Source organism: Oryzias latipes, chromosome 17, assembly GCF_053564925.1.
Source record: "Oryzias latipes strain Hd-rR chromosome 17, Olatipes_Hd-rR_3.1".
NCBI classification, from domain to species: domain Eukaryota; kingdom Metazoa; phylum Chordata; class Actinopteri; order Beloniformes; family Adrianichthyidae; genus Oryzias; species Oryzias latipes.
In genome coordinates, this window is record NC_136253.1 from 7,807,274 (window position 1) to 7,833,555 (window position 26,282).

A 26,282-nucleotide genomic window follows, 5' to 3' on the forward strand; every position below is an offset into this window, starting at 1 on the left:
TTTCTATTCAAAACTACCTCGATTTATTTTAGAAACATTCAAAGGCGGATTACAAAGAAGTCGACAGTTAGCTCCCCCAGAAGCAAAGATTAACACTAAATTCCTGCTATGATTTAAAAAAATCAGAGGGAATTAAGGATGGAACAGACTGTAAGACATTTAGGATGATCATTCTAAAAGGATTCCTGCTTTTCTCTTCCACAGGAAGAAATCTCATGTTACATCACTTAAGTTCAGCAGCTTCTACATTTGCTCAAGCATCACTGTTAGGGTGGGTTTGTTACAGCAGCAGCTAACGTGATGATGTGCAGCGCCACACTGATGTTTGCCTCCACGGATAAAAAAGGACTGGGACGGGCAGCGACAAGGCCAACATCCACAGCAATGTTTCCCCTGCAACTGAGAGCAGGACACTCCAGCGTCTGACGTGGGGGGCAGAGCCGGCTCACAGGTGAGCGCTGGTTATTCACCTGTGCTTGCTGGAAGGTTCTGGACTGAGTTGGACTAACATTCATAAGCGTTCAGCTTGGTTTCATGCTGCTAAGACGGCTGCAGTTGTGAATTAATGCTTTATAAATTAACAGAATTAAACAGAATCACAGGTGGGTCACAGAGGGGTCAGAGGGTCTGATCTCTGCTGTCCTTAGCAGCACTTAGTTTCAACACAGGAAATGGAAAACGGGAGGCGTCCGAGTCCGTCGGGAGGCGTCGCTTCTCCGCGCTTCAGCTCATGCTGTGGTGATGGAGCAGGGAGTCGCCGGCGTACGTGACACTGGAGGGTTTGGGAGGCCAGTCGGCATCTTCCTGCAGCTCCAGAGCCAGGTGTCTGTAGCGGCCCTGGGGGGGCTTGTTCCTTCGACGGAAAAGCCGAGAGAAGAGAGCCGAGGCCCAGCGGTCATTGGCTGCCTGCAAGTATGGCAAAACTTGGATAAATCCCCATGGTTCCACAGGCTGCAAACACACACACTTTCCTGTCACAACATACATGTTTTTATTCTTCAAAGTTTACAGTTTAAAGTAAATTCTTTGAATTTGATCCAATCATACATCTCTTGGATCTCTGTAGAAATGTTAAAGAAAAAGCATGCAGAGCACAAGAGAAGAGAGCTGCAAAGACACCACTCTGACAGAAGATTTCCAACCTGTGCTGGGTCAGCAGAGGACGCCTCTGTGGGGGTGCATGAGCCCCCACTGCCTCTGAAAACAAGCCTCCACAAGCAGACGTCAAGGATCAAAATCTACGGGAGAAGTCAGCAGGAAACTGGAAATCAACTCATCGTGAAGACGCTTCCATTCCCAGAAACACTTAGAAAGAGAGTTTGAGAGAACCGCAGACTGATTCGGATTCTGATTCCTGCAGAGGGGATGGAGGGGTCACTGAGGGCTGAGGACAGACGGGATGCGTGCAGACGGCAGGCGCAGGCAGCAGACGGGCCAGAGGAACCCTACCTCCATCAGAAGAGATGCAGCAGCATGTCCGACCACGATGATGAGCAGAGTGAGCCTCCACTCCCTGGGAACGCACACAATCTAAGGGAAGAGGGAGCGTCACAACAGCTCAGAAAATGCACGCACGCACACACACAATCTAAGGGAAGAGCGGGCGTCACAACAGCTCAGAACACGCACACACACACAAACTTTCATCTGAATGGATAAGTGGGTAAAACAGTGGTCACCAGCCTCCTTCAGGCCACAGAAAGGTTTCATGTTGGATAATATTTTCACAGACCCTCTGTATGAGGCTGAAGCAAACGTCTGATTTTTTTTTTGCTTTTTTAGCTTCCATTTTCCCTTAAAAACTCTATGTCCTGCTATTCCTAAGCCTTCTAGAGTAAACTATATCCAGATATATGATCACATATACCTTAAATAAAATATTCGTTTTTTCTGAGCTAATTTTTCCTACCAGGATGTAAGACGACTCGATCTCTGAGGCTCCGCCTTTCTCTCCTTGTGGGTGTCGCCTATGTAACAACATCATCCCAGAGCCGGCCTCAGCAGTGTCTCTGAGTTTCTCCCATGAAAACAAACAACATTTGAACTTCTACAAAGATAGATGTTCGTATTGTTCATATTAATGAAAAGCGTTTAGCCGATCACCACTAGCTCCACTGAGAAAGTGGGCGTGGGTGTTAGCCTGGAGTCGGGGCTGGCAGTGCAGACTCTTCCTGGAAGGGGCGGTTATTCACTTTGTGATGTCACAATGTGAGAACCCACTCGTTTTTGGGTGGATTGGGAGGGGCTGGTGCTCAGAGAGCAGGTTTTTAGAGGAATACTAAGAAATGTGTGAATGGATCCAAATACCACTTTCGGGTTGTTTTTTGTGAGGAATGAAGATTATTATACACTTAAAAGCTCAAAACATTGATTTTGCATGATATAGACCCTTTAAATGTTGAAGGTAGAGTTTATATGAATCCTCTGTTAAAATATCTAAACTTCATTTGTTCACTAGATTTCTTGTAGGAACCATTAAAATGTGATTTCGATTTTAACCCAACTCTCAAAGTGAAAGCTAAAAAAAAAAACAGACGCAAACTTCAGCATCAACTGACTTTTACGGTGCGACGGATAAATACAAAAAGCCACTAAAACAGCTGTTTCTAAATATAATAATGAACATGAATCCACCCTGTGAATAACCTTATTAGCAGCATCTTCGTAACATTAGACACCCCATTGTTAAATGTCGATCACCTTTCGGGGTTGCTATTATTATGGTCTGTGGGAACAGCTGTCCCAATAAATCCACTGTTGAAGTAAAGACTCCTGGTCTTTGTCTGCTAAACACAGATTTATTTTATGTTAAAGTCAATGGTTCTTTTTCGTTTTTTGCTAACTTTGCCATCCTGGGGACAGCTGCTTTAAAGTAACGGATGGATTTTGGACATCTGACCGACAAGAATGAGTCGATGTGGTGGAGAGAATCCTGAAGTTTTCCAAAATAAAACATCCCCCAGAATCAGATTATAAAGAAAACAGAAAAACTTTTTTTATCCAACTGTCTTACGGTCTAATCCCGGACCGATCCCGGACCACGGGGGTCGGGGACCACTGGTATAAAACCCTGTGTTCTGTTGAACGCTGCAGTGGACTCAGACCCAAAGGGCTTTGGGCGAATGTTTACCTCCAGGAAGCGATCGATGGCAGGGACGGGGTGAAGCAGGATGAAAAGCAAAAAGGTGTAGAGAGCAGCGCAGGACACCATGAACGGCCCTGCAAAGGGAATCGTTTCTTTCAAGCAGCACTGAAATCAACCATGAAGAGCTGTGTCCATGAAGGCCTCACAGTTCCTGTAGCTGGGTTGTCTGAAGGGCTTCCCTTTGGAGAAAACGATGGCCACAACCAAATACTGGAAGGAGGACACGTAGAAGAGCGAGGTGTTCTCGTAGTTCCTGATGTTCTTGTGGTCGGGAGCCCTGGTCGTGTTCATGCTCTGAGGGAAACTTTGTCTGGAGATGTTACAGGCGCTGCAGGGAGAGGCAGAGCACAAACGCCATTAAGACTCCACTCCCACTTCTTTCAGTGGAAGCAGGAATCAAGTATTCAGCTTGTTTAAGATAGAATAAAAGCTACTTTTGAATTTTTTTAGCTCCTCTTTCCCTGAAAAACGTTCATAAACCCTGAGACCAAGAGCTTTTCTGTTCCATCATATTATTTTTGTTTGAGACACTTCAGTCTTTTCAAATGGCAAATTTGCGATGACCACTTCCTCTTAACCACCTCCCATTTAAAGACCCACTACAACAAAGATGATGTTTCTTTCATAATGGGGGTCATGTATGAAATAACTTACGATTAAAGCTGCAGCTGAAAACCGGATGTTTGACAAAGCTGGGACTTGTGACACAGCTGCTGCCAAAGTCTCCCTTTCTCCACTCTGATCCTAACTCATCCTCTTGCAGACAAATAGATGCGTTTGTCTCATGGTCTGCAGGTTAGCTATTAGGTGGATGTGTGGACAGGGCATGGGTTGCGTCTGAAACTGTAACAATGCTTTTTTGTCCTGACCCTTTAAAAGAAAAACATCCTCATTTCCGCAGCTGAGCTGCCATCTGGCACTAAACTGTACGGCTGCATAGCGCCGATATTGCTCGCCGTTTTCTTATGCTACACCAATGTTAGCTTGGGCTTTTGAGGTGCACGTCGCAAGTGAGAGAGAGTGTAAACAAATTAGCTAGGCCAACTTCACACCAACAGTCCCGCCAAAACCCAAAAGTGAATTTCTAATGAGCTTCTGCCGCTTTGGAGATAATATGTTTTAAAAACGACACAGCATTTTTGATTATAGCTAAAAACTCCATAATCATAATTAAAAATGAAACACAATTTTAAAAATAGAAAAAAACATAGGTCAAGTGGGACTGAATTATTTTCAGACTTCGACTCTTTCTCAATCTAACTCCGGAAAAATTCATCAACAAATACGCTAAACACAGAGAATATAGAAGTATTTACTGAGGTCAAAGCTAACAAATATTCATCCAATAATTAAACTTCAAAAAAGAGAAATTAGAGTAATAAATAGAATCAAAGCCGCAAGCAGCGTTGTATGGCCCACAGACGCAACCCGCCTTCCACGCCCTTCTCTACGCACCACAACCGCGCTATTACTGCCCACATCTACGCAGCGCCGTCGCCCTAACCGCCCACCTTTTATTAAGGCTTGTCAAAGCGGCACCTCTGCTAATTATGATGAACAATGCAAGTTAAGCTAATGATGTGTTTTGTCAGTAACAAACACACCTGGGGAGGTTCATTAGTTTATGAAGAAAAGACTGGATGGACATGTGCTGGAGGAGAACATGGTACCATGGCACAGCATCCCCACGGCAAAATCTGAAAAGACCTTTGTTTCAAAATAAAAGTGTCTTATTTTCTGTCTTGCGAGTCAAATGATCTTATTAAGACAGTTTTTCCTTTCAGTCTTAATAACTAGAAGTTCTTCAAAGGAATTCTCGGTCAGACCATTCTTTGTCACCGTTTTTTTTTTCTTAAAGAAAATCAGAATTTTTGACTGCTTTCCAACAGGCCTGTTTTTAGAGCGGGTAGCAGCTTTGAAACCCGGCAGAACTCTGCAGAAGTTCTGATGGATGGCGAGCCGTTACTCACTCCGACTGAGGCGTCCACGTCTCGTACCAGCTCTGCTGCTGCACCAGCGTAAAGACCAGGACCTGGAAGAGCAGGCAGGTGAGGATCTGCATCAGCACGGAGCAGAGCAGCGGCCCTGAGATCAGACCGGACGGGGGACGGCGCCGCACCAGCTCCTTCCACGCCGGGTTCAGGCTCACTGCAGATAGAGCACAGGGTCAGGGCGCCCTCCCGGCTCGCTCAGAGGAGCGCCGATTCTCGCGGCCACGGTGCTCACTTGTGAAGGCGATGACGAGAATGATGACCAGGTCAATGAACAGAAACTGGAAGTCCCCCAAATTGCTGAGAATCTGAATTTAGAGAGACGTTATGAGGTCAGCATATTAAAGCAGCGTCATATTTTAGTCCCCACTCTGGTTGCTCTGTCCGTTAGGTGAACGGTGAAGGGGGGACACTGCTGTAAAGGACCCCCCCCCCCATGAATTTCCCTCTCCTTATCATCACTGCGATTTCCTGTCTGCTATGCTTCCACATTGAACTGTAAGGATGAGTGTGAAGCTAAAAGTCTTTAAACTCAATCTATATGACACATCAACACGTTCTTTGTCTCTTCTTATCAACTCATCCTGTGTTTTATAGAGCAGCCGTCCTGAGGGGACCTTTCCTCAAACTATCCCAACTTTTGCATTAATACACCATCCTGTGAAAAGCTGGGGTAAGAGGAAGAGGGGTAAAGCTTTAATTTAAAATGAAAAGGCCTGTATCGTGCAAAATCCACTTTTTGAGCTTTTAAGTGTTTGATAATGTCCATTTCTCACTAAAAAACAAGCCCAAAGTGGTATTTTGATCCATTCATGCGTTTCTGAGTATTCCTCTAAAAATCAGCTCTCTGAGCACCAGCCACTCCCCATCCATGAAAATAACTGGGGTCTCACATTGTGACATCACAAAGTGAGGAACCGCCCCTTCCAGGAAGAGTCTCCACTGCAAGCCCCGCCCCCAGGCTAACACACACGCCCACTTTCTCCGTGGAGCTAGCGGTGATCGACTAAATGCTTTCATTTGTATGAAAGGCTGGATTACTGTAACTCCTTGTTAGCAGCGTGTCCTAAGAGTTCCTTAAGAAGTCTCCAGCTTGTTCAGAACGCAGCAGCTAGATTGTTAGCAGGAACTAACAGAAGAGATCACATCACTCCTGTGGTAGTTTCACTCCATTGGCTCCCAGTTGATTCCAGAATCAAGTTCAAGATCCTCCTGCTTACCTATAAGACCTTACATGGAATGGCCCCATCCTATATTAAGGACCTCATAGTCCCTTACCACCCAAATAGAACACTTCGCTCCCAAAATGCAGGACTGCTTGTGGTTCCTTGAATTAGTAAAAGTACGGTTGGAGTTAGAGCGTTTAGTCATCAAGCCCCTGTTTTATCAGGGGCTTACAGAGAAGGAGGGTCTAAGGGCAGGGATGCCAGTTTAGTTTCGTCTGTTTGGTTAAAGTTTAGTATTATCCTATTGAATTCTATGCATTTATAAACCTTTTTGGTTGTATGTTTACCTTTCAGTTACCGGTACGAAGCCCACTGAGACGACTGTTGTTGTGAATTCGGGCTATATTAATAAAATTGAATTGAAAAATTGAATTGAATGAACAACATGAACATCCATCTTTGTAAAAGTTTGGATGTTGTTTGTTTTCATGGGAGAAACTCAGACACACTGCTGAGGCCGACTCTGAGATGACGTCATGAAATGGGCGACACCCACAAGGAGAGAAAGGCGGAGCCTCAGAGATCGAGTCGTCTTACTTCCTGGTAGGAAGATGAGCTGCAAAAATAACTAATATTTCATTAAAAAAATGATTGTTTAGTGTTCCAAAAGTAATATATGATCATGTTTATGGATATAGTTTACTCTGAAAGGTTTAAGAACAGCAGGATACAGTCCCTTTAAATCTTTCCCAACATTCAGTTAAAAGCAGGAAGGAGCAGTTTACCCAGTAAAGGAGGATGACACTGATGTACTGGATGATGCTGTACAGAGCCATGAACTTGAAGACGCAAAACGATGTAATGAGAGCCGCTCGGCCCTCCCTTTGGAACGAACAAGACAAATCCCTCCTCAAGTCAGAGAATAAGGTACAGGGAACAGCAAAGGTGTTGTGCAGAGTCACGTCGGAGCTGGACTGAGGCCGTTCTCATACCTGATGAGGTTGGGGACGCAGGAAATGTTGGAGGTGGAGGAAGTGAAGGGTGAAGCCACGGAGGCTTCCAGCTCAGACAGAGAGATGCCGCTGTGAGCTCTCTTCAGGGCCTGAGGGCGCAGAGAAAACTCACTGTGGGTGGGTTCCTTCAACATTCACAAAGCCTCAGCTCAAAAGTTTGATTTTAAAAAATCAATTTATTAGTCAAATTAAAGAAAAAATCTGGGTTAAAAATGTCATTCTGCTGCACCTCCACCCACTAAAAAAAACAAAATGTTTTGCAAAATGAATGACACATTAGACTTTCTACCCAAACGGATGAAAACAACAACAGATTCGACTATTTAAGACAAGCCTGTGTGAATAAACAGGCCCTGAGCGGATTTTAAGGACGTTCAAAAGAGGTAAAAGTGGTGCTTACTCCACAGTCGTTGGCTCCATCGCCACACATCCCAACAATGTAACTGCAAAACAAGCAGACGTTCAGACTGTCCCGCTGCACACGGGAAGCGCCCAGGATGGATGCACCACACTCACTCCATGCTCTGCAGGACTTCCACCAGCTGAGTCTTCTGCTCTGGAGCCATGCGAGCAAACACGGTGGTCTTCAGGGCGAGCTGCAGCGCCACCATGAGGAGACAAACGAGATTGTTGTAGAAGCAGCACGAAGAAGAAGAAGAAGCAGGTGTTGGCATGAAGACGAGGCTGCACCTTGTGCATCAGCTGAGGGAAGAACTCCGTGATGACAGCAAAGCCTCTGCCGCTCAGGGCAAAGTGATACGGGCCCTCCTCCACGGCGATCTCAGCGGTCTGCAGGAGAGCGCCTTCAGTGAGGTCAAACCAGGTCAGATTCTCTCCAGTTTCAATGACCAACAGACTTCTGTGTAACCCTTTAACCTAAGCATAAACTTGTGTGACTCCGGAGTGATGACGTCCTGCTAAGAGGAAGAAACTTCCAGCAAAATCTAAGTGAAAAGTAGATGGATGCCTGCCTCTACTTCCCATCATCCCTTTGTTTACATTGACGGTCTGATCCAAATTCCAGCTCAGACCAGGAAAACAAAGACGTTCATGCAGGTGGATGATCAGAATGGAGCAGAGCAGGGAGATTGTGGCCCCGCTGACTGCAGCAGCTGCGTCGCTGCTACGATCTTCTTCAAGCTATATTCACCACAGTCTGACATGAGGAAGTGACAGTTTAGTGTACTGTGAAAGATAGTAGAATAACTCCAGGAGCCAACGCATAGATCCTGCCTGGCTTTGTCAGGTTTGAGGCATTCTGTGTTTGTAGCGAAGCGTTTGAGACCATCAGAGCTAAGCCGCTGCAGCTGGGACCTCACGGTGGAGATGGCGTTCCAGCTTTGTGCAGCTGCTTTGATCTCAGTTCAGCATCATGGATGCAGAACTGAGATCAGCTGCTCTGCATCCATGATGCTGAGAAGAACTCCAGCAAAGCAGACAAAATGCAAACGCTGCCTCCAGGTGGACAAAAGGAGGAAGGACACAGACGTCCGGCTGTGATGTGGTTCTCCATAAAAAATATCCTGCTTCACTGTTGGCCAGAATGTGAACATGCTTGAGATGAGGTCACATGTGTTCAGCTGGGAAGAAAGGTGTTTTTTTGGGTCTCCATCTTATTTTGGAGCCTGTTTCAGGAGCAGCACAGACATCTGCTTGCATTTTAATGGGAAAGACTGCATTTTAGCTGTTTGCTAAAGGTTTTCAAAAGTTACACTACCATATACACTTTCATTAAAGTTTATAAAAAAGGTTTGCTGAAAATGAAAATAAAAATAAATAGAAAAGTACTTTGATTGGGCCTCTTGTGTGATTTTAGGTGAGACGCTACGACGAATGACAAAAGTAGTAGCATAGTCACATATGTGAGGCTGTGCAGAAGACAATCAGGCCAAACAAGTCAAAGTAAACAGCTTTCAGGGTTAAAGTACAAAGGTAAAATGGCCAGTTTGACTCTGGACTCCTAAAAGTTCAAAACCACTAGAACAGCAGGACTGCTGAGGGTTTAGGAGCTCTCATCCTTCATGCTGCTCCCCCTGAGCCTGCGGCCATCTTACCTGGTGGTCCTTGACTGCCTGAGGGGTGTTGTCGGTGTAATTCCACCGGATGCTGGCAGGTTGAGAATCTTTGGGAGGAGCAGCATCGACTATGATGATGGGCTCGTGCGCGTGGACCATTCCGCAGTCGCGGGCCACAGAAATGGCCGTCAGCATGTTATCACCTTGGGAGGATTCAGAGCAGACAGGGATGACCTGGGTCCAGGTGAGGCCGCAGACACACGAGCTGTCGTGGTCTTACCTGTGACCATCAGGGTGCGGATGTTAGCACGCTGCAGGTCGTGCAGAACCCCGGCAGTCTCAGGTTTGATCTTGTTCTGCATGATGATTAAGCCCAGGAAGTCCATGTTGGTCTCGATCAGATCCCTGAAACACAGATCAGTTCCAGCAGGAGATTCAGAAAACTAGAGGACAAAAACCTCAAAACGTCTAACCTTCTGTGCATCACATGTTCCTCTGTTTTCCATGTTTTGCAGAACATGCGTGTGTCTGTCCTCATTCCAGCAAAAGTGAAAATGAAGAAGCATGGAGGCTGAAAGGCAGACTCACCTGCTGAGGCTCTGGACTTTATGCCATGAAAGTTTGGGCTCCAGCTGTCGATGTGCCAGAGCGATGACCCTGAAGCCCTGCCTGGTGTAGCTCTCCAGAGTCTCCGTGAAGCTCTGTGGGACTGTGGACGGGGGGGTCAGAGCAGACATCAGGTTAGAGACCTGCCCTGAAAACCCTTCAGCTGTCTGGATCCCAAACACAAATCTGGTCTGCAAATACCTTCACGCTGCATTCACTGCTCCTGGGAAGACCAACACTCTGTTTTAAAAGACCCAAATCCCACAGAAGATTACCCCCCCACCACCCCTCACCTGTGTGCACTTTGCAGAGGGAGGCCACAACCTCTGGCGCCCCCTTCAGGTAGGCATCCATGTGCTTCTGGCCCAACCTCCTGACCACCACACTCATCCTCTGCAGAGCTGAGGAGAAGGGGAACTGATGCACGATGCCGATCTCACAGGACTGAGGAGGAAGTCACAGGTCTTAGAGTCACTGAATTTTATACTTCAATGACCACACAGAGCTTCAAATGGTCATTTTTCATCTAAGACTGATTCTCAAAAGTTGCAAAAACTCCAAAAAAGTGGATTCCATCTGCCACATCAACCCTTTAACATCCTGGGTGATTCCTGGGTGACCTACCGTAACTCCTCAACTGTTTACGCCATCAGTGTGTATCAGCTCATTCTGATACAGAGAAAAGCAGCTTTACATGTAAAAACCCTTTTTCTCAGCTTCAGAATCCACTGAAATGACGTTAAACGCTTGAAAAGTAACGGTGGTCAAAAGAATGTCAACCCTGGAGCTAAAGCGCTGGTGTTCAAGGTTTAACTTTCATAGATGACCTGAAGATCTGTCCACAACAGAATCCAAGCTACAAGACTGAACTCAAAGCATGACAAGCTAGGACGAGTCCATCTATGGAAACTCTTGAGGAGCGAAACTCTTTCAAAACTCTCTCCAACGGAAATGATCGGTGGTTTTCACATGTTCTGATGATGCAGGACATGTAAAAAGAAGATTAAGCTCAAAGTCTCTGTGTCTTTATTCAAACTGTGGTGATTCAGGAGCCCAAAAGGAAATTTCACAAATTGGATTTACGATAAATTCGCCCAAATGGAAACTCGACAATTTTTTAAAAGTCTCATATTTAGGAGGAGGTGGTTTCTGAGGCGGATTGAAATGGATATATTTCCCAAAACTGCAACGGAAACACTTTTTTTCAAATTTAATGAGTCACGTGACCAAAAAACAGATGGGAGAGCGATTCTTGGTAGGAACTGGCGGCCTTGGGCGCTGCACAGCGGGCGCCACCAGATATCCCACGGCATCACAGCTCTTCAAAGCTGTAAGGCTGCACAGCTCTGATATCGCTCGACTTATTTAATGCACTGGTAATGTTAGCTTGGGGTTATGAGGGGCTGTAAACTAGCGAGAGATAGTTTAATCAAAGGGATGATGGGAAATGAAGTGAGACTTACTCTGTACCAACAGTCCCGCCCACAACTCAGAGGTGAATTTCAAATAAACTCCTGTTTCTCTGCAGAAACTACGTCCTAGAAAACACAGCTTTTTTAATTTCGTCTAAAAACGGCATCATCATTACTAAACACCACGGGGAACGCTTTGAAAGTAGATGAGAAGATGATCGAAGTGGGACATTCAGAACCCAACTAGTCTCCTGTTGACTAAAGGGTCCCTTATGATTGGATATTTATTATTCTGAAAGCTTTAATAATGATATTAACGGTAATGTCAGTCCGACATTTTCATTCCTAGCTTTGGACAAAGCCTTCAGCTGTGAGGAAAAGTGGCGTGGAGTGTTACGGTACCACGTCTCTGCCCGGTGGACGGTCCTGATCCAGCCCAGTGAGGCTCGGCTTTGGGGGATGGACCACTGTCGGCATCAGCTGGTTGTGCAGTGCAGTCTCTTCCTCTGTGGGCTCCTCTAAAATCTGAACAAAAGCATCAAGAACACCTGAACAGGACTGTGACATTACAGGAAGCGTGGACGGCGCCACACTAAGGTCCGTCCCGCTGGCCGCTTCTCCTGACTGCAGTCGTCTGGATTGGAACCTGCTTACCCAGCCAGTCGCAGCAAACATCTTCAGGTCTAAAGGGTCTCCAGAGAGTTCCCCCTCGATCTTGGTCAGGGAGTGGCAGGTTGCCATGCAGGCCACAAAACTAGAATTCAGCAGACTTTCCCCTGAAGCCTCAGACTCAGGAGGAACAAAGCTGTAAAGGCAACAGATGTCAGCTGGAACTAAATCTGCTCAACAACTTCAAAAAATGAAACATTTCAATCTATTTCTGATCAAACCAAAGTGGTGCTAGGGAATTTCAACAACAAAAGTTGGTGATTGTGAAAAAGCTTTTCTCTCATCAACGTATAAATGTCAGAACACGTTTCTGCAGGTCCATGGATCCTGTTCCAACCCAGACAGGAGGGTAGAAAATACCAAAGTGGTGTGTCAGAGAACCGATCGCTCCAAAAACCCACAGAGCAGACAGGAGAGCGTTTCAGACACGGGCGTCTCACCTGCCTGCATGAGCCCTCTGAACGCCCCACAGGTCCAAACCGTCCTCGGTTAGAGTCCCAGTCTGCAAGACCAGAGCAGAGCGCCTGATTCACAACCATTTGAACACAGAAAAACTCCCAGTTAAACAGCAAAAACACCATTTTCATTGGAGTGGGTCTTTAAGAGATATAAAACATTAAAGACAGAGCTAGAGAAACATGTTTTGGGTTTTGGATTGCATATTTGTCCAGTAAATTACTGCAAAAACATGTTAACCCTTGTGCTATCTTAGATGACCCCACCTTGCATTGATGTGTTCTCCCTACCATGACAAAGGTGGATAAAGGTGGAAAGATTTCATGTAATCCATGGACACCAGTGAAGATCACAAATCATTGAAGAAAAAAGGTTCAGAGCACTGTCTAGTGGGTCTAGATGACCCAACTCCCAATGTTAAAGTGCCTAGGAAAGCACAAGGGTTACAGACTACATCAAGAATGTGCTAAGCAAAACCAATTGTAAAAAATAAGGTTATACTTTAGAAATCAAAACAAAATTCCATAAAAATCCACATGAAATGTTTCGGAAAATAAAATTAATTTGTTGAACTAAAAATGAAATGCTAAAAAGACGAAACTGGAAACGTTAGCTACCCTGGAGAATCCCTTTCAACCTTTTTGTTGGAAATTGTGTTTTGATTTCTAAAATGTTGTGTTGCTTTTTGTGATTTGTTTTGGTATTTTTTAATTGTTGTTGTGATCTTTAAAACACGGAGTGATTTGCTTGTTTGCACTTCATGACCACCGTATCAGAATCAGAATCAGAATCAGAATCCTTTATTGTCATACACACAGCTTTTACACTGACATACGATATTGTTCCAGTGCAACCCGAACAAGATCAGACATACAACAAATACACATACAGTTCGAGTTTTACTGAGGCAGCAGCAGCGACTGCGCACCTTTTTCTTAGGATGGGTAGAGATGGTTACAATAGGTGGGTAGGGTGATGATTGGTGACAAAAAAAAAAAAAATGATGATGAAACAAGAAGTAAACAGAAACATCCGATTTTGTCCAAAGTCCCCATTTTCTTTTTGAACTGATCCCTCCTGCTGGATCAATAAATGGCTTTGGCAGAAAAACCTCTTCAAGAGCTTTCAGTCTGAAAAGACATTTCTGCAAACCTCAGAGAACCAGCAAGAACAAGCAAACATGGAACACAAGTCACCAACCGCGGCTTCCAGAGCAGCAGGGGGGTATTCCAGAAAGCATCTTTAAACTCCCCTGACTTTAGGCCTGAACTCTGGCTGAAATCCACCTGAACTTGCTTACTCTGGGTATGTCGGTTCCAAAAGACCGGATATGAGTTAGCGTGATTACTTGGTAACCCTGGGTTAATGCACGTGCACAGCAAGTACATACAGACATTCTCAATAGATCGCCGATTTAGTTACCATGGAAACGCGTGGAAAAAAAAAGAGAGCTCTATACTTTAGTGAGACGGAGTCGGAGATTTAAATGACGGCGTATGAAGATTGAAAGTAAATTAACTGTCTGATAACTAGTTGTTATTTTTAAGTTGACTGAACTCAAAAAAATTATTTATCTTAACTGAAGCAAATATTTAAGTTAGATCAAAGTGAAAAAGTTTATCTATCCAACATCCAAACGTGGTCTTATCACCCTCTCATGGTGGAAAAAGTATTATCTGAGCTTCTTCATCCACTAAATCATCTTCAAATGGACACGCCATGCTGCCTCACCTCTCTGAACACAAACTGGCCTGCGAGCCATATCTGGCTCTTCTGATGGCCACATCTGGCTCGCAGACAAATCTTTAAGTTTTGTTTTTTTAAGTTTCATTAGACGAGCCCTTCTCGGGCGGGATGCGATGCCAGTTTGTAACGGCCTGAAACCTGTGAATTGCCGTCCCGGCAGACGCGCGTTCCTGTCTTTGAGAATAAAAAGGGGAGGGGTAGTGGGCGCAGGCAGCGAGGTGAAACGGCGCTCTGATTAGAACACGCTGCCCGTCACATACCACACACCGCCGCGTGAGTACTGCTGTACTGACAATGTTTGGCTCCACTTTTGCATGTGAGCAGTCTTTCTCACATCTAAAGAACATTAAGACCAACCTACCATCACGTTTAACGGATGGAAGTCTCAACGCCTGCATGAAGCCTAAACTCACTACGTTTCAACCGGACAAGACCATCAGCAAAACCACCATGCAGCACCAGAAGACTTAACCTCTTATAAGGTTCTTTATTCTGGTTACTGTAAGCTGTAACCAACGCTGTACAACTTATTCAGCAACTCCCGAATCTCTCCCGCTGAGAGCGCTCCCCCCAAGTTTATATTCCCCCGCTCCCACACCAGCACTCCTATTTCCTTAATCGGCCCATAGCTGAACCCCATTGGTCCGAACTCCACAACGACAGGCTGAGCGACAGAACTGAGGGCCAATCAGGATCTCTGCTTGATGCGTTCAATGAACTCCGGAATTTAGAACGCGACCCAACAGCCACCCAGTCCAACTCAGTCCACTACAACAACGTTATTAAAAGAATCCACAGACTTATTGTACTTTAAAAGTGTTGAAATTACATATAATCCACACATTCACTTGTAATTTAAGTTTTAAACATATTGTATGGCTCTCACGAAATTCCATTTGACCCTTGTGCAGACTGGTTCCAGCTGATAGAAGGACAACAGGAACTCAAAGAACCACTGGTTCCAACCGAGGTCTGCAGAAGAGCACCTCTGACCGCACAACACGTCCAACCTGGAGGCAGATGGACCACAGCAGCAGAAGACCACACCAGGTACCACTTCTGTCAGAGATACCAAATTTGATTCACTGTAACCCTTGTGCTATCTTAGATGACCCCACCCTTACATTGACGTGTTCTCCCTATAGGGAGAACATGGTATACCATGACAAAGGTGGAAAGATTTCATGTAATCCATGGACACCAGTGAAGATCACAAATCATTGAAGAAAAAAGGTTCAGAGCACTGTCTAGTGGGTCTAGATGACCCAACTCCCAATGTTAAAGTGCCTAGAATAGCACAAGGGTTACAAATATATGGGGCGTTTATGGCTCTCTCGGCCAAAAATGTTCCGACCCCTGTTTTAGAGTCTGGTTTCTTCTGTGTGAAGTCACATGACAGTGTCTTTAAAAAAGAGCCATTAACAGGGATTTGAACTTCACATTCCTGTTTCAGGTGAGTCTTCCTCTCAGTGAGCCCCAAATGCTGTTTCCTTCGCATTTCTTCACTCCTCAGAGTTTCAGAGGCTGAGCTCACCTTGTCGAAGCAGACCAGGTTGAGCTGACCGCACATGTTGATCCTCTGAGGACTGATGCAGAAGATGCCGACACGCTTCAGGCGGCGCTGTGCATACACGATTCCAGCTGTCATGGCTGCGGGCAGAGCCGGGGGGATGGTGATGGTGATGATGTCCAGAGATTCGATGATGATGGTTTTCGCTGGAACCTGGACACGTTCCAAAGAGAAACAAGTCAAGTCTGCCGGCTCAACGAGGACGTTCCATCCTCTGAAGGAGCAGCCGTACCCGGCTCATGATGCTGAGCACGACGGTGTAGATGAAGCCGATCCCTGCAACCCCGACCAGACACAGCAGGAACAGGTACGCGTCTCGATACAGCTTGAAGTCTGTGGGTTTGGGGTACAGGATGGAGCGCACCAGCTGGCCTTTCTCTGTGGAGAAGCCTGTGGAGACCACATTGGGTTCTGAGCTTTCCTTTCTGGACATGCTGATGAGGACCATACCTCACATCTCACCTGTTCTGACCACCACAGCCTTCACCAACTCTCCAGCGTAGAAGCGGGTCTGGATGACCTGCGTGCCGCAGAACAGGGTGTGACGCTTGTGTTCCTCCATGTTGTAAATCTCAGCGGCGTCGTGGCCTGAACTGGGCAGACTGGTTTTGGTAACTGGGATGCTCTCTCCTGAGGATCAGGTAATAATGCAGAGACGTTCTGTGACAACCATCCTCAGACTCATGACAGAGCAGCTCAAAACCCATCTGACAGCTTTGTAGGAACACTTAACTTCACTCCTGCTCAGAATCTACATTAGAAATGAGGGACCCACCAAATATTAGGCAACCGGATATTTTCAACCAAATATGGTAAATGGCGTAAACTTGTATAGCGCTTTTCTACCTTCCTTGAGCGCCCAAAGCATTTTACACTCACAGTCCCATTCACATGCTGATGGCGACTCTGCTGCCGGACACTGGCGCCACATAACCACCAGACGCTAGACGGGGTTCAGTGTCTTGCTCAAGGACACTCAAGGAGAAGTCAAGGTAGGAATCAACCCTGTAATCTTCCAATCAGAGGTTGACCACCCTACCACTGCACTGCGGCCATAAAAAAGCCACGTTCTGCTTTGGTGGGAGTGAGTTAAAGTAAGGGTGTATTCAGACTGGATGAGTCTGCTGGTCTGGACCGAGTCCTGACCTTGACCCCTTTATTCTGAGCGTCTTCAGTCGGAAATTTCTGATTCCAACAAAAGGTTAGTAAACAAAAGCACGTGACTTAAGACCTCTTTAGTCATTGGCCAGGAAATACGAGGGCGGGGCAAAGCAACAAGAAAAAGGAGAATGGAAGTCATGCGCTTTGCAGTCCTTGTCAGAATGGTTCATGGATTCAAACTGTGGATTTGACTGATGAGATATTAACGTCTGGATCAACGTCAGGTTCAACACTTTTGACTTTGGTGCGGTGGAGGCGTGCTGCAGGACGGTTCCTAGGGGTGTGTACTGGCAAGAGTCTGGACGATACGATACGTATCCCGATATTGTACCGGAACACATTTTCTTTTTTCTTTTAAGACTATGACTTAGAAAAAAACCTCTACATGAATTTCAATACGTCTTTCATTGTAGTAAAATTGTTTATTTAATAATTATAATGTTGAGCACTGCAACTGTTTCTCTTATATAAGTTGCTTTTACCCAAATTCATAGTGCTTTTATTTTGGTAACTAAAAATATATAAAGTGAACAGTCAACGTTGTCTGATTTCCACAACAAAATATTTTTCAGTATAAGAAAGTGGAATGAATGCGCCTTAACCTATAATGTTCTAAAAGTATGATTAATAAAATAAAATGTTTAATGTAGCTTCTCCAGTACCTTTGAACAGTTCAGGAGTCTGAACGGTGCTTGAAAAAAAAACGAATTCTTTCCAGAAACTATAAAGTGATGATGATGAGGCAGCATGACAGGATGAAGGAGACGTTTCAATGTGGCTAAGATGCTTTATTTCTGCTCTGCAGCTGCAGCTCCACTTTCTCACACATTGAAGTAGACACGCATTTCACCGCTCATCGCCACGACGATGGCCTTTTTCCAGAGTGTTGTACACATCACTCTGATCCATCAGGTCTCTGAACTAGAATCTATTGCTGGGAGGTTCTGCAGAACTTTGGCCCGCTTTGCCGACAGCATTTTGGCTCTGTGCATTAGCCACTGTGCAGCTGCAGAGCTTCACTCTGTCTGATCTGAGCTACAAAGCACCAAATCCACGTTTTTGTATGTTCCTGGCAGCAACATGGCACAGAGTTTGGGTTCGGTACCAATCCCAAGTAAAAACTAAGTAGTTCATGTCTGATATCAACAAAACAAGCTGCTTCTCTGAGATCTTGTTGTTTTGTGCGTGTAGAGCTGCTCAAAGAGGCTCAGTGGGCGGGGCTGAAACTAGCGGTGGGAGGTTTAAGTGGAAAACAAGAGTCAGACGCTGAAGGACGCTCATAAATAATTAATTAAATATCATCCTGACAGCATTTTGAATCAATACAAGTATCTCCAAATGAAATATCAAGATATATCAACAAATCGATTTTTTCCAACTTCCTTATCTGTTACTGAGGAGACGACAGCTAAGAAAGTGTTTACGACATATAGATTGTCAGGAAAACAGTGAAAAGCAACGTGTGTCACGTTAAAAGCCATTGCTCATTGGTTGCTTCCTTTCCACTCTGTTTACATCGTAATGCCTGGTTCCGGTGGCTGTTTTGGTCCAGTTGCTCCGCTCTGAGGACGGGTTGTATTCAGACAGGAATCTCAGAGCGAACCGAAGCTCAGTCTGAGATGGGTCAGAAAGCAGTCCACTTGGGTGTGTTCCGACAAAACAAATTGTATTATCGGAGGAAACAAACTCTGGTTCACTTTAAAAACCAAATGTGTCCAGTCTGAATACAGCCGAAGGTCGAATGGTGGCGTGCGATGTTTGGATTATTAACGTGCATCTTTAAAATGTCAGCAGTGTGAAAGAATGAGAGTAACAAAAGAGCTGCTGGTTGCAGCAAATGTGGAACCAAATGACTAAGAGGGGGTTCCTATGCTTAACCAGTTTAGCATCTCTGTGTTAATATGCCGTTTAAAAGCCAAAGACCCGGAACAGCATGATGAATATCAGACAGACTGTTCAGTTTGAAAATGTCTCCTGATTTCCTTCTTTTTATTTTGAAGCTGAAGTTTTATTACTGACAAACTGGTGTGAGGTTACATGCATATACTTTACATTAGGGGTGTAGGGAAAAATCGATTTGACGACATTTCATTTGGCGATACTTATTAAAATTGCTGTCAAGGCGAGGTTTGTTTAATCATCTATGAGCGTCCTTCCACTTCCTGTTTTCCACTTAAACCACTGACCGCTAGTTGGCAGCACCGCCTACTGAGCCTCTTTGAGCAGTTCTACACGCACAAAACAAGATCCTGCGAGAATCAGCTTGTCTTAAATGCTAAATGTTCAGTCGGCCTCACAGTTTTTGCTGTTCTGAGACTCAGTTTGTACTTAACTGAACCAAAACTCTGTGCCACGTTGCTGCCAGTATCATATAAAAAGGCAGATTGTGGTGCCTTGTAGCGGGCTCCAGATGAGAACGAGTGACACTTGAGATGTATCGCGATAAATATCATATAGTGAGATACCTAACCTGATTTATATCATATCACCAGACTCTTGCCAATACACACGCCTACTTTACTTGAGCCTTCTGTTGACTGTTTCCTGTCAGAGTTTTGTTTAAAGGCCTAGCATAGTATAAGTGAAAAACACAGACATAATAAAAGGAAATAAATTAAAGGTTGACTAAAATGTATGTATTATTTAAAAAATCATTTAAAAAACTCAACATATACATTTGATGTTCAGTATTTGAGCAAGCGTTTTGGTCTTTTTTTGGCTTAGGCTACAAATTGTCATTTCGGTGGATCCCTGTTAGAGACATAAGTCGTGATGCAGCGTTTCATCCTGACAAAGGGAAGCTCAATAGCCTTTTAAACAACTTCAGCCTCAGATTTCTATCTGTTTTATAGTCAGGATTTTCCTTCAGACGATTGAAGATCAATGTAACAGAACTTTTTTTTATTGAGACTGGTTGGGTTGAGGGTTGCAGATCAAGGCGGACGTTGTTCTACGTTGACGCGTGCTTCTCCATCAGTCTGCTGTGGTGCTCAGGACTCGCTCCTGGTTCAGTGTCAGTGAAAAGCTCTTACTGCTTTACAATTGCTTGTTTCTGAAAATCCTCTAACTGTTTTCACATCATTGTTTTTCCTGAAAACATCCTCTGAGTTGACAACAGCCTGACGTTTGGAGGAGAGAACATGAAAACCCCAGCTGGTCTGTCACTGTGAGGAAGAATAAAGGTTAAAGAGACAGGAAAAAAAACTCTGGCAGAAATGGAGACCAGACCACGACGACCCCCCCCCCCAGGACAACAGCAGAACTCTGGAGATGCAGGTAAAGATGAGGACCGGATGCATCCCCACCCAGGAGGGAAACCCAAGCTAATCTCACGAAGGTCTGCCAACACAACCTGAACTTGAAGATGACAACTACCATTTGTTTTAGTCTTTTGGAGCCATAAAGTTTTTCCTTTTTTTGTTCTCTAATAAGTAGCTGAGCTAAACAAAATAAACTAAAGTAAGTGCAGACAGAAGCTCATCTTCAGTTTTGGAATGGACCTCCCCTTACCTGTCAGCATGCTCTCATTCACCACACAGTTCCCGTGGAAAAGGATGGCATCGCATGGCATCATCATCCCATTGGCTGGAATGACGATGACATCACCAGGAACGAGTTCGGTCGACATGGCCTGCTCGATGTCTGGGATCCAAATGAGGAGAAAGGAAGACGTGAGCAGAAAGTGTGAGAGGGTTTGGAGGCGAGGACGACCTCGACCTCAGCTTTGTAGCAGGATGAGAAATGAGAGCATGCCTTTGTTTCCTCTGCACACAGAAACACGGAGCACACTGTGCGCGGCCACCATGTCATGCAGCATCACATATTGCTGAAAACGAGAGAGATGCGGATTCAGGGAAAAACAATCTACCGACAGCACAGTGATGAGTGAGAAGTGGTGCTGTTCCGGAGAGAACGCATGGAGAAGCCGCGGCAACACCACAAACAGCAGCAGGCTTCACAGCGCAGGTGAGACTCACCTTTTTGATGGTGTACAGTGAGGTAACTATTGAAATGACGGACATGAAAACTATGGCTGCAGCATAATAGAAGTAACTTTCAACACTCCAGAGGATGACGCTGAAGAGCTGGAAGACGTAGAACGGATTGAGGACCTGGTGGAGGAGAGAGACAAGACTGAGCTGGTCAGTGCGCTCACGCCACCGTCCCCGTCACCTTCCAGCCAGGAAGCATGAGCTCACCTCTTTAATGAGAAGCTTGAACAGAGACGGCACTCTCACTGCGATCTCGTTCTCCCCAAAGAAAACCCTCCTGAGGATAACCAAAAAATGGACCTCAGCGTACGACAGCAGACGCTTGGCGTGAGCGGCCGCGCTGAGCGTGTACCTGAAGTCCTGCTGCGGTTTAGAGAGTCCAGAGCTGTGGTGCGAGTGGATCTGTGCACAGCTCGCCCCCACATCTTCCAGGCCACTGCAACAGTAACAGCCGTCTCTGTCAGACCCCCCAGTTCTGGCGCTTTATTAGTCACATGTCAGTCTAGTTCTTCTTCTGCCATTCTGCTCAAAAGTCGTTACCAACGCAAAGGTTTTGCTGTAACCCTTGTGCTATCCTAGGCACTTTAACGTTGGGAGTTGGGTCATCTAGACCCACTAGACAGTGCTCTGAACCTTTTTTCTTCAATGATTTGTGATCTTCACTGGTGTCCATGGATTACATGAAATCTTTCCACCTTTATCCACCTTTGTCATGGTAGGGAGAACACGTCACTGTAAGGGTGGGCTCATCTAAGATAGCACAAGGGATAAGTCTCCATCATCTGCATCTTTCCTCATCCAGCTCATCCTTTAGATCACATTCCTGCTCTCAAACATGTGAACGTGTCACAGTCAGCTGCTTTTGACCCCAAAAAGACACAAACCTGGCATCATCATCCAGGAAAAAGATGAAAAATGATGACAGAAATGGGAGAGAGCAGGTTTAGAGCCCCCACAACAAGAGGGATGATGGCGGCCCATCAGGGTTCGCCTTTTTTTACCTGACTATTACATGCCAAAAGCAGCTAAAGGGGGAGTCCACCACCCAAAATCCTTTTTTCAAATGATCAAAAAGACATCTCGTAGCTCTTTGTTCTCATTTCCAGCCAACAGGAAACCCATTCATCATTGAGGGAATTAAATGTTGGAGAAAGCGTGGAGCGCTGTGGGGTCAGCTCTTCTTCATGACCGTTTCAGGGAGACTTACTGATAAAACTCAAAGTTCTGCAGCTCATCGTTCCAGTAGTACATCACGCTGTGGTGTGAGAAGACGTGGATCTGTAAGGACAGAGAGGCGGAGGGAGAGCTCAGAACTGCAGTCTGTTAGAATATTAGACAGACTCGGATATTTTGTATTTGAATACGCCAATTTATACATCCTGAAAGCGGTGTGGCAACAGGTTTAACGTAATTTAGCCAATCACAATCAAAAAATCTAACAAAAAGTTCTTAGAAAGTGCTGTCGGCCACATCTTATTGATTTTATGACAGGAGCCTGTCAGCCAGATTTGGCCCATGGGCCAGACTTTGGACATGCCTGTTGAAACAAGTGAAAAAAATGTATACAAAAGATATTAAACTCCTCTTTTTATAACCATTAGTATTTGAATATTGCAATTGTAAAAACACATTTCAAAGAATAGCTCTCTTTGATTTGTTTTTTCCAAAAATCCACTGATAGCTCAGAGAACAAAGCGATGATGGTTTTTATTTCCTCCGTGCTCACAACATGCAGCCAATCACTGATTTGAAAAAGTGTCAAACAAACAAAAAAAAAACGGCGAGCGATATCAGAGCAATGCAGCCCAACAGTCTTGATGAGCTGTGTGATGCTGTGGGACCTCCGGTGGCGCCCGCTGTGCAGTAACAAGGCAGCCGCCTGTTGGTCACGTGACTCATTTAATTCCAAAAAAGTGTTTCCATTGCAGTTTTAAGAAATACGTCCATTTCAAAACGCCTCAAAAACCACCTCCTCCAAGCACAATAGGGCTGCACGCCATGAGGAAAGCTCACAATATGCGATATTAGTGATCAATATTGCGATGATGGTCTATAAACAAATAGAAAAACAATCAAAAACATCATTTCCATTTTTCTGCAACAGTTAATTTAAATAAGAGTCAACATAACTTCAATCATAGTCCAATTGAAACTAGTCTATATAGAGAATCTAACATAAAAAAGCTCCAAAATAAATGAATAAATAAAACAGCTTCATCCGATTGGTCAAATGCATAAAGGGATTCATTTGATTCCTTAAATACTTCAAGCTGCCATAAGATTGTTTTAGCACATTTAAGGTAACCATTTATTGCAATGCGTATTGCACAGCTTGATATAACTATAAATTTGTGATCTATGGTGCAGGCCTAAAGCACAAAAACTTTTTTTTTTGTTGTGCTTTAGGCCTCGGAGGCCCGTTAACGTAGGGAGAGGGGTCATCTGGACCCCACAAGATAGCACAAGGGTTAAAAGAAAAAAAACATTGTTATTACTGTCATCGAAAGTATGTTTCAGTACCTTAACACCCTCATTAAAAAGAAACTTCCCATGATCCTCCTTGTTCACCTTTTGGTCTCCGTTGGCTTGATGGGTTTTCTGGTGCAGATCTGGATCTTCAAATGGTTTCCTCCCTCTAGCCAGCATCACACGGACTCTGGCTCGAAACCACTGCCTGAACTCATCCTGAGGAGAGTCAACAGCAAACTCAGCTCACTTCTGCCTCGGAGGTGCTCCTCCTTCATCCCGAAGAGGAGGAGTTACAAGAGAATGCTCTGAGTGCGAGCTAAACATCCCTCCGTTACAGGTTAAAACATGAACACATCTGCACACATAGCTAGGGTCTGAGTCGCCATACAGGAGCTGGACGGGTGCTGCAGGGTTCTGGCTTTCCCAGGGCTCGCTTCCTACCGTCGTCCGGAGCAGCAGTGTGTGCGCATCCTTCAGCGGGGCGGGTGTGCACGTGCTCTTGACCCCCCATTCAGGCAGCCAGTAAAGCAGCAGCAGCAGGAGACCGCATGAGCAGACCGCCCCCACAGCCACCAGGACCCTCTTCCACAGACAGGGCTGGTACCCCCACACCTCCTGCAGACACAAAGCTCGTTCAAGACACCGACATGCTGCAGAACACAGACCACATTGGGCGACTGGCTGCTCTGAGAAAAAAAGAGGCCGCACGCAGGGGTGCAGTGTGCTGCCCGACGTAAGCAGCAGCATCGACGGTTTGATTCCTGACAGCTGCATGAACCAGGGGGACTGCAGTCGTACCGTCCTGCAGCTGGTTTAGGGAAGAACTATAGATGAAGACCAGGAAATACTTAGAGGAAAGGTTTCATGATGAGCTTTGGGAAGCTTCCTCACAGATTCCTTTTATTTTTTTTAAATCTGCGTTTTACCTACAGTGGTCAGGTACAGACCACTGAGAGCCTGCAGTCCACGGAGGGGGTGCAGCTCACCGAGGTGGGGCAGTTTGCAGCACCGTAAGAGTTTAATAACTTTATGGCCGCACATAAATCTGATCCCATATGATTGGAGATGACACGCAAAGGTCACCCAGGTAACTGTGGCTGTTTTCACTTATTAAAGGTTTGAACCTGCAGTCTGGGTGGAAAAACAAGCCTGATAACCTCCTCTAAAAATGGCAACAGCTGCTGCGGTTTGCAAAAACCAACAATATCGCTGCATTTCTCTCTGCAGAATTGTTGGAAATCAGGGAGATTTTTCATAACTTCCAGCATGAATTCCTGCTTAAAATCCTGAATCTAATTCTCCAGTCCAGATTATCAATTTCACAAAAGGACATTTCACGTGTTTGATGTCTTTTTCTCTGCAGAACAAACCGGATGCATGGATGTCAAGACGGACATCGCACATGACGAAAACTGAAAAATAGCCTGAATGATTGTAATTATTGAGCACAAACCACTAAAAGTGAAAAAGAGAAAAGAGCATGAAAATGTTTACCATCTCATCTTCCAGGCCTCTGTTGATCATCTTCATCTCCTCCCTCATCTTCATCCTGTCAAAGTCACAGACAAACGTCCTCTAAAGACACGGAAACCAGCAAAACAGCGCACACAAAACTCAGACATCTTGGCACGGAGCTGCAGCTGGATGATGCTGAAGCTCCCACAGCTGGACCTTCACAACCACGGAACCGGCTTCGGTCCAAACGGGAAGGTCGAGAACCACGTTTCCTCATTTCTCAGCCTAAAGTGAAGCTGCATCAGCACCAGTCCTCCGTGATCACGGGATCGGGATGCAGAGATCACTGAGTTTTGTTCTCATGATGACAGGACCAGTTCTGCTACAGGTGGGTTCTGTTGTCAAAAAGACACGTGTCCAACATCAACATGAAGGGCATCGCTGCCCTTTGACCCCTCCCGGCTAACTCACATGTTTCCTTCAGCATGGCTGTGACACATGGAGACCTTTGAACCACAAACACATTCTTATGGTTCTAAAGTTTGCCTGGCACACCTGCCCTGGACCCGCGCCATGCCCGCACACATGCGCACTGACTAACTCCTCCAGATGACACGCCGCTGCATGCATCTTCAGGGAATTCAGATTCCTTCCTCTACGTGCGTCCAGATTCATGAAAACCCAACAATCCTTTATTATATCACATGCATCCATGCGAGCGGTTCCAGGACCAGAACCACACCAAGAAGATCCAAATGTAGAACTTTGAGGGAGAAATGATGGAACTCTTAACCAAATCGTCTGCTCTTCTCTGATAAGACTCCCAGTTCGCATCACAGAAGGACTAAAGTCCGGAGGCGAAGCCCCGACCCATCCTCGGGCAGAACCCCGCGGGTTCGGCTTCAGCGGAGCCTATTGCATAACTGCAGCCCTCTCTCCAACGAACTTCCACCGAGAGAAGACGCAGCCCCGCTCCGGGAACCCCCGACCGACCCCGCTCCGCTCCGCTCCAGGCAGCGCGAGCGCAGGCTCGTGCACGGCTCAAACTCACCGCTGCGGCCTCCTGTCCACATCAAAGTTAGAGCTCAGCGCGAGGGCAGCTGCACGCGCCTGCACCGCACACGTGCGCGCTCACCGTGCACGCACGCCGCGCGGCCACCCCAGTCCTTTAGGGAGGAAGTGGTAAAACAGGATGTGGCGTCATCACAACAAAACGACTTTAGGGGGGAATTTGTAAAAGGTCAAACGAAAGGGCGCGAGCTCAAACCAACACTTCAAAGGCGCCGCTCCAAGCATGCAGCTGAAGGAGCAAACTTATTCCAACTTTTAGAATCCGTTTCTAAAAGTCAGTGTTCGTGCAGCCAATTAGGTTAGAGCAACCAATCAGCGCGGTTCGACCATCTACTTCTGGTTTCT

At 45.6% G+C, this 26,282-nt stretch overlaps 1 protein-coding gene across 5 annotated transcripts; it reads right to left on the minus strand.

Annotated features, from left to right (window-relative positions):
* LOC101158052 (polyamine-transporting ATPase 13A3) lies at positions 1–26,055 on the minus strand. 5 transcript variants are annotated; one of them, XR_002292142.3, is made up of 32 exons: positions 25,918–26,055; positions 24,906–24,960; positions 23,853–24,026; positions 23,463–23,627; positions 22,150–22,220; positions 21,295–21,378; positions 21,150–21,219; positions 20,928–21,062; positions 20,704–20,776; positions 20,461–20,592; positions 16,252–16,419; positions 16,022–16,179; positions 15,754–15,942; positions 12,458–12,519; positions 12,003–12,153; positions 11,751–11,873; positions 10,230–10,380; positions 9,919–10,039; positions 9,611–9,735; positions 9,370–9,533; positions 8,006–8,104; positions 7,832–7,911; positions 7,716–7,758; positions 7,295–7,404; positions 7,088–7,184; positions 5,372–5,444; positions 5,116–5,293; positions 3,292–3,473; positions 3,131–3,219; positions 1,450–1,530; positions 1,143–1,354; positions 1–906 (listed from the first exon to the last, which is right to left on the minus strand). XR_002292142.3 is itself a non-coding variant. In XM_020710765.3 (32 exons), exons 2-32 carry the CDS (start codon positions 24,957–24,959, stop codon positions 724–726), a joined length of 3,633 nt encoding a protein of 1,210 aa, XP_020566424.1. In that variant the 5' UTR covers position 24,960; positions 25,918–26,055; the 3' UTR covers positions 1–723. The 5 variants fall into 5 exon arrangements, 4 of the variants coding, with proteins under 4 accessions (XP_020566424.1, XP_011484407.1, XP_078790413.1 ...); XM_020710765.3 differs by having other exon boundaries at positions 1,143–1,238; positions 23,511–23,627; XM_011486105.4 differs by having other exon boundaries at positions 1,143–1,238.
* Between the last annotated feature and the right edge of the window lie 227 nt (positions 26,056–26,282).

What these genes read in the sequence shown, in the direction of transcription:
- LOC101158052 (XM_011486105.4), bottom strand. Translation starts at nt 24,959, where the DNA reads ATGAAGATGAGGGAGGAGATGAAGATGATCAACAGAGGCCTGGAAGAT. An exon ending in TGCGTCCCCAACCTCATCAG is followed by an intron (nt 7,185 to 7,294) that starts GTATGAGAACGG and finishes TTCGTTCCAAAG; the next exon opens with GGAGGGCCGAGCGGCTCTCA. An exon ending in CTGCATCTCTTCTGATGGAG is followed by an intron (nt 1,239 to 1,449) that starts GTAGGGTTCCTC and finishes CTTCTCCCGTAG; the next exon opens with ATTTTGATCCTTGACGTCTG.